Here is an 8,310-nt window from a genome sequence, read left to right on the forward strand (position 1 = left end):
AACCACCTCCTGATAGATAGATAGATAGATAGATATCCTTGCACATATAATTATTATCATCATCATTATATTATTCTATTTGAAATACATTGGTTGATTAATTGATTATTGATTGATTGATAGCCCCAGGGGCTGCTTGTTTCCATTGTGATCCATTGTACTGTCTGAAACTGAATACATTAATCTAACATGGATTACCCTTTTCCACCAAGATATAAATAGTCGTGCAGCTCGTGCTACTAATTAAATCATCTTAACACTGTTAAGATACACCCTGACTGTTAAGTTAACAGTCAGGGTATTTATATCTGAGCTTTTATTTCGAAAATAGCTGGCCTGATACGACGTTACGTAACGTTACGTACTCTACAGTTGGTTGAATGACGTGCAAGTTACGTTTTTTGCATTTACCGCTCCAGCGACAGAATCCCATAGCCTGTAGGGACACTGCGCTGTGATTGGATAATCAGCTGTCCCAGCAACCGCTGAAGATTCCGATAGGTCAAAACGGTTGCTTGACAACTACCTACCCAATCACTGCCAGTGTTGCCATGTCCGCTTATTATAAGCGACTTTTAGTTTGTTTTTCTTGTAAATGTTGGTAGTTTGCGGGTTGCGTTTTTTTGGGCTTGTTTCTTAATGTTTTAATTATTATTTAGACCAGTGGTTCTCAAATATTTCTATGTCATGGACCCCCAAAATATATGTATTTGTCGCCCCAACCCCGGCACCAACTGAAAATGTTTTGTGCAAGCCAAGGGAGATTTGTTTTGAGATTTGTTTTGTAGAATGTTTCAAAAATCTTCTTTTTTTTTTAAGATTTCTTGAAAATAGCAGATCTACAAGTTCACAATGTGTCGCGATGCGACGCATTGTGAACTTGTAGATCTGCTATTTTCAAATCATACTAGTAACAAGAGATTTGGGCTGCTATGCGGCCCTCACAACTAGAGTTCAGGCCGCTAAGCAGCCCTCACACCTGGCAAAGGAGGATACAGGTTTACTGTTACATATTTTGTGTATATTTTTGTTTTTGTTAACTTTGTAACTGTTGTTATGATGTTTTGCATAGTAGTGTATATCTGTCTGTCATTAAATGTCTCTATGAATTGAGTACAAAGGACCCCGATGGAAACAAGTCATAGGCTTTCTTGGGGTTTAAATCCTTAGCTGACCTTGTTATTGAACTGTACTTTCCTGTGCTTTTATTGCAAACTGCTAATAAAGTATTCAATCAATCAATCAATCAAATAAAGTGCTCATGTCACATGGCCTCACTTCTTTTGGGCTTATTTCCCTAGCCCTAGTTGCTTATTTCTCGCACAGAACCTGGCAACACTGACCACCACCGCCACTGTCCCTACGGACGATGGGATTTCCAGTATCTTCCTCCTCCTCCACTACACAGTGCAGCAGCCGCGTTGCATTGCCGCTAACCTCTTCCGAGCGACCATCTATTATTTTTTTTTTACGACGGCGGGAATCCATCACACACACGTTAATTCAACGTTCCCTTGAGATTTCCGACACCCTCCTCGACGATTGAACATCGACCATCTGATGGCGTTCTAAATCTTAACACAGCGGACGGTGGAAGCTTTTGGAAGCGGCGTGGTGTGTCCGTGGTGGATCCATCCATTTAGCCACAACAATAATGGCGAATAACGTCGGCAGTCAGCAGCAGCAGCAGCAGCAAGTAGCACAGGCCGTTAGCATTAGCAAGCCGCCGGGCGCTAAACATGGCAACGTATTGCCCCTGTGGGGCAACGAGAAGACCATGAACCTGAACCCCATGATCCTCACCAACGTGCTGTCCTCCCCGTACTTCAAAGTGCAGCTGTACGAGCTGAAGACCTACCACGAGGTGGTGGACGAGATCTATTTCAAGGTAAGTTAAATTAACACAAACTGACTGACTGCTAGCAGGCTAGTTCATGCTACTGATGCTAGCTAGTAGCTAGCATGCTAACCAAGTGGTGGTGGTGTTGTTGGTTAAATGCAGCTAATAGTTAGCAATCGTGCTAATGTTCCTTTGAAGAAAGTAAAATGGTATAACCGTAGGGAAGGAAGGAGTTGGGCAAAACCCTAGCTGGTAAAGTATTAGTTTATGTAATGTTATGTAACCCTATATATCTGTATGTGTGGGTTTGTGTATTTATATATTAATTTTTTTTCTAATTTATTGTATTATATTATATTATATTATATTATATATATATATATATATATATATATATATATATATATATATATATATATATATTAATTAGTGTGTGTTAACATTACACTTGTAAAAACCAGACAGTAAAATTTAGAAACAACATAACTGGCCTACTTTAAGTGAATTTGTCATTATTGCTGGTTTACGGGTTAAAGTTGGATGAAAGCAATCCAGGAACCCATTCGGGAAAAAACAGACATTTATTTTTCTTTGTTTTTGCCTCTGGGGCTGTGCACCACCTCCTTTTTTTGTGTAAAACAGGGGAACTCTGTTTGGCTTCTCCCCTTTCGTAGTACACTTCCTCCCAAGTGCTTCTGTGTTTATTCCTACTAACGACAGCATTACATATTTAAGGCCGTGGTGCTGACAGATTCTGTCTTGAGAGATTAAGATGAGAGAAACATGAATGATTGATGCTTTGTTGAGTATGTTAGACACTGGTTTCTTTACGCTGTAGCAGCCTAAGGCACAGTGTAGTTTTGCTTCTTGTACAGTCCACGATAGATTGCATCTTTACAGCATTGCTTATTACGTAAATTAATGATTCCCCACTTCACAGGTGACTCACGCCGAGCCTTGGGAAAAGGGAAGTAGAAAGACTGCGGGCCAAACTGGAATGTGCGGAGGGGTAAGTTAGAAGTACGTGATTTCTGCCCTTGCTCCATTCTTCCCCTTGTTTTGGGGATACATTAAGTGTAATAGCCTGGCTCCTATCCATGTGTTGGTACCTCTTCAACCCAAAATACCATCTAACTCAAGATGTGCTTAACGAGTATTTTGTCTTTCCTAAATCTTTTTTAAAAGGTGCGTGGAGTCGGAACAGGGGGTATTGTTTCGACCGCTTTCTGTCTACTCTACAAACTGTTCACCCTCAAGCTGACGAGAAAGCAGGTGATGGGCCTGATAACTCACACCGACTCGCCCTACATCAGAGCACTAGGCTTCATGTACATAAGGTATTGTGCTCTTACGTTTCTCTTGAATATATGCATGTCCTTTTTTAAGGACGGACTACAAAGATGGATGCATGCTCATATGCTGCTGTTCTTGTTCTCAAACAGATACACTCAGCCCCCTCCAGATTTGGTGGACTGGTATGATGGCTTCCTGGATGATGAGGAGGTATGTCGCCACGGGTAATAATTTAACATTTCTTCTTATATCAAAGTGTAACGACGCAGGAATTGCATGACACACGTTTCTAAAGCTGTCCCCGCTCCCACCCCTGTTGTGATGCTCATAGCTGATTTTTCACCTTTGCCTTCATTTGGCTTAATTGTCCCCCAGTTCCTGTCCTCTAAAGTCGAGTAGTTTAGGTTACTTGCTCACTACTGCGCCGCCGTTTTTTCTTATCAGGGTAAGTATACATAAGTGATGCAAAGTACATTGTATAAGCCAATGTGATCTGAAGGCATGCCCTCTTGTCTTTGACAATATCATCAGGACTTGTTGCACAACACTAAAACTTGTATGAAGCACACACACATCTCACACACAACCATTACATTTAGATATTTTAGTTTATTTATATATGAAAGCTAATTTGAATACCGGGCTGTGCAACCAGGCCTAATTTCATGTTCTAATGCAATATATTTGAACTGATCATATGACGATCCTACCCAACTGGCTAATTCCCCTGTTCTTTTCTTTAGATGCCCAATGTGCAGCAGGTGAATTGGATATTGTATCTCAGCACTGTTGGTTTGCGTGTGTGAGTGCAAAACGGCTGTTCTCTACCATATAAAATAAAAAATGATATACTGTTCAACTGGTGTGCAATTACCTACCTGCTCCATTCTGTACTTACATTGTGGGCTAGTTTCTCTACACAGCAGCTGTCTAAATAGGTCATTTTGCTGGAGCGAGAGGAAGGAAGACAATGTTTTCCCATCCCTTCTTTCTTTGGCAGAATGGGGTCGTGTCTCAGTCTTTTTGAATGCACTCCCCTTCCCTCCATTTCTGGTGTTAAATTACAGGATGGAATGGAAGACCTTGAAGAATAAAATATACTAGAATATTTAACGACTAAGTGGCGTCCCTATTTTGGGCATGTCATAATAGGCTAATTAAAAAAATCGGAACAGAAACGACGGCATTAATTGCACCTGATTAGTGCTCACTTTGTAAATACAGAGACCGGGGACAGCCAGCCAGCCAGCCAGTCAGTTCAGATGAGACAAAACGCTTTAGAATTAACACTATGCATATTCTTTATTGAAGTTTGAAATATTAAGCTAGATGAACAGAGGTGAAGGTTCAGTACTTGGTCATCACACATTTGGATTCAAGGCAAGAACTAATCGAAAAGGGAACCAGTGAGCTTGGTTGAACAATTTTTTTTTTTGTGTTTGCTGACTGACGTCTATAGTAAGTTTCGTATGGCTCATCCTCGTCTTCTCTATCTCCAGGAACTCGACGTGAAGGCCGGAGGCGGCTGCGTTATGTCCGTCGGGGAGATGCTGCGCTCCTTCCTCACCAAACTGGAGTGGTTCTCCACTCTGTTCCCCCGTATCCCAGTGCCGGTGCAGAAGATGATCGACCAGCAGATGAAGGCCCGGCCTCGCAAGGTCCCCCTGAAGGAGGTGCAGGAGGAGGAGGAGGAGCAGCAGCAGCAGCAGCCCGTGGCTATGGAAACGGGGAGGCCAGCAGAGCGCCCCAAACGCTCCAGGTAACGTGCTGTGTGTCTGGTCGCTGCCTTAGACTGGATCATCGTATTGGTTCGACTAATACCGGATTTTTCTGTCTGATATTGATGTTGACATTTTGGAGTAGAACAGGAGTTTAAACAGGCCCACTAGCACCACCTAGAGGTCATGCTACTACTTACAAGCAACTGGACCCAAGTGGTTTAACATATTTGAACCACCCTCCTTTTAAAGGCTCTGGAAATGTGGCTTAAAATGTAAAAAAATTATCATTCATAACTTGAAAACCTAGTTAAAAACTAAAAAACAGCACTTTTGGCTGATTAGACCATTTGATAAGACTGTAGGCATGGCGGAAGACATTTTGATTGAAACCTCCCTGGCTCTGCCATGTGAAACGATCTCAACAGTCTCAGCATTTTTTTTTTCTTCACGCTCCCGATGAAGAGACGGGACATTTTCATTGTAAAACAAGGATAATTTGAATTGTACTTGACATCATAGAAGCAAGGGATTAATCATGTAACATTACTTATGAAAGAGAGAGATGAAAGTTGTTTCAGAAGCAGATTGAGTGGGAGCAGAAAACATTTATTGCACCTGTTTGGGTGGGACAACTGACGTGGATTTTTTAAATGATTGGTTCACAGGATTGATTGCATAATCTTAATAAATGTCTGAGCATAACCATGCCCAATTCAAACCCAATATCAAGAAAGTTTACAAAACTTAAAGGACGACTTCACCGATTTTCAACCTATCTTCATATAATTGGTCCTCACTAATACTCATGATAAAATGGTACCATTTTTTTCTACTCGGTCTGTGTCTCAGAGGAGGGCTGTGGACAGTTCAGAGTCCCGTCTACCAGTAACATCATCGATGGGGAATCCAAGCTAATAGAAACTGCAGGCTTTCTATTCCTGGAAAGTTGCAATGCAATAAAAGAAGCCATTGTTCTCGTGTTAATAAAAATGTAAATTAAAAAATTGAAATCTTGTTGGAAAAACAATCATGCCTAACGATGATGTCACTGGTAGAGGGGTTTCTGGACTGTCCACAGCCCTCCTATGAGACACAGACCAAGTAGAAAAAAATGGTACCATTTTATCATGAGTATTAGTGAGGACCAATTATATGAAGATAGGTTGAAAATCGGTGAAGTCGTCCTTTAAGAAAAGACAATAATTTGGTTTGAAACAAATTTCTAATTCTACAGATTACTGAGTCTTGCAACTAGCTTCAATGGAAGATAGTATTCGCTGTGCATTGATTGCACATGATTACATTTTATGACTGTCCTGAAATGGGTACCATCGTCATTTTGAGTTGGCTCGACACCAGACAGCGGTAGCAATGAATTAATCTGTATGGATCACTCTTTTACTAAATATCTTCTTCCATCAGGACTCCCAGACGGACACCAAGCCCCAGGAGATCGCCCAAGCGGTCGAGGAGCAGAAGCCACCACCGCGAACGAGAACGCCACGGTCCCAGCTTTGACCGCGAGCTGGAGAGGGAGCGCGACCGACAGAGAAAGGAGAGGGAAGGTACTGGCACTGGTAGGGACAGTAGGGACGGTAGGGACAGAGACAGGGAGAGGGGGGAGAGAGGAGGGGACAGAGAGAGACGACGTTCACGCAGCACCGAGAGGAACCAAGATCGGCGCGAGCGCCGCAAAAGTCGCAGCGGCAGCCGGGAACGGAGAGGCGAGCGCAAAGACAAAGAGAGGGACGGAGGGGAGCAGGGGAACGACAAGACCAGGGAGAACGACAAGAGCAGGGAGAATGACAAGAGCAGGGAGAATGACAAGACCAGGGAGAACGACAAGACCAGGGAGAATGACAAGAGCAGGAAGAAGGACAGGGATCACCATAAAGACCACAAAGGCGAGAAGTCCAGAGACAAGAAGAACAGGGTGGAGACCGACATACGGAGACACAAAGATGACAGGGAAAGGCACAGGGAGGAGAAGAAAGCCAAGCGCTCCAGCCGGAGTAAGAGCAGAGAGAAGAGGCACAAGGGCAGCAGAACAGAGGGAGGAGAGGAGAAGAGCAGGAAAAGGGAGCTTGGTCAGGACAGGGACAGAGAGGCGGAACATCGCTCTCACAAACGCAGCCACAGCAAAGATAAGGGCCATCGGCAGCGAGAGTCCAATAACGAGCACGGTAAACATGGTGAACGTCAGAGCATCGACAAAGCATCCCCTTAATGCAATATCGTTTTTCTACGCCCCCTGTTTCTCTCTTTCTCTTCCATTTCTACTCGAACGTCTCTAGGCTGTCACTTGTGTTAAAAGAGCTGAAATGTTAGCACGACAAAACACCTGGATGTCTACTTTGGCCAATGCAATGTTTTGTGTTGAATTTCTCTGCCCTTCTCACTTCTCTTGTTTAGACCATTGTTAGTCAGTCAACAGGAATTTGAAACTAAAGGCATTTTAATTTTCTAATGGCTCATTTGTTTTTTTGGGTTTGTTAATTTCGTTTTCACCCTTGAAGTTCCTTGGCTTTGTACATAAATGGATCTGAATGTTTAAATCCTCTAGAGCAGCCTGGGGGGGGGGACAGTTTGTACCATGCAGTGAGCCCTGCTGACATTGTGTTATTGTGACATTGGGTTATTGCTCTGTTGTATTTTGTTTTCTAATAAAAAAATTGAAAAAACAATGAACTTTTACTAAAGGACTCGTGTCAGATTATTTTAATAAATGAGAACAAGTCTGATCTTTTGGGGCAAAATGTCTAGGGCCTGGCTCACACAGTTAAAACAATCCCTTTGTCGCTGCCTTATACCTTACGTGAAGCATAAGGCCGTTTCATTCACGTGGTTTGCTGTTCTATGTGTGCCTCACGGCTCTACCTCCCCCCTCCCCTAAGCCAAAACAGCCTTATCAAACCATGTGACTTCCATAGGGAATGATTTGAAATGGCCTTATGCTTCACGTAAGGCATAAGGCAGCCATAAAACGAGCGTTTTAACTGTGAGCTAGGCCTAGTAATACATGCAATTTATATAGTGCTTTTCTGAGTACTCATCGTCGCTTTACAAAAGAAGATGACTTTATTAGGAAAACTAGATAAGTGAAAAACTAGCAGTAAAGGTAAAAAGAAACGTGTGTAAATGTTAATTTGATGGGGGGAAAGAAAGTACGCATTTTTGTATTTGTTTTTACATAAGTTTTATTTGAATATTTCAAGAATAACATAAATTCATAAGGCCAAAGGTAAACATTCTCTGTACAACTGCCCTGATGGATGGACCTTTTATGAAAAGTCTATTTTATACTTTACAAAAGTGAAAATTAATTGTATAAAAAAGTATGAAAACAATCATCAATATAAAACATTCAATTGCAAACCTACTTGCATTATAAAGAAAATATACTATCTTTTTATTAAGTTCATTAAATTCACAAGCATAGCACAGCAAATCAAGTCT

At 42.0% G+C, this 8,310-nt stretch overlaps 1 protein-coding gene across 1 annotated transcript; it reads left to right on the plus strand.

The window, feature by feature from the left end:
- Positions 1 to 1,417: 1,417 nt before the first annotated feature.
- On the plus strand, positions 1,418 to 7,553 carry prpf38b (pre-mRNA processing factor 38B). Its single transcript, XM_080439041.1, has 6 exons — positions 1,418 to 1,888; positions 2,781 to 2,849; positions 3,026 to 3,177; positions 3,283 to 3,343; positions 4,633 to 4,892; positions 6,277 to 7,553. Exons 1-6 carry the CDS (start codon positions 1,655 to 1,657, stop codon positions 7,079 to 7,081), a joined length of 1,581 nt encoding a protein of 526 aa, XP_080295167.1. The 5' UTR covers positions 1,418 to 1,654; the 3' UTR covers positions 7,082 to 7,553.
- Positions 7,554 to 8,310: the final 757 nt, after the last annotated feature.

The sequence above is a fragment of the Gymnoscopelus braueri genome (assembly GCF_963280865.1).
Source record: "Gymnoscopelus braueri genome assembly, chromosome: 10".
Taxonomy (NCBI): domain Eukaryota; kingdom Metazoa; phylum Chordata; class Actinopteri; order Myctophiformes; family Myctophidae; genus Gymnoscopelus; species Gymnoscopelus braueri.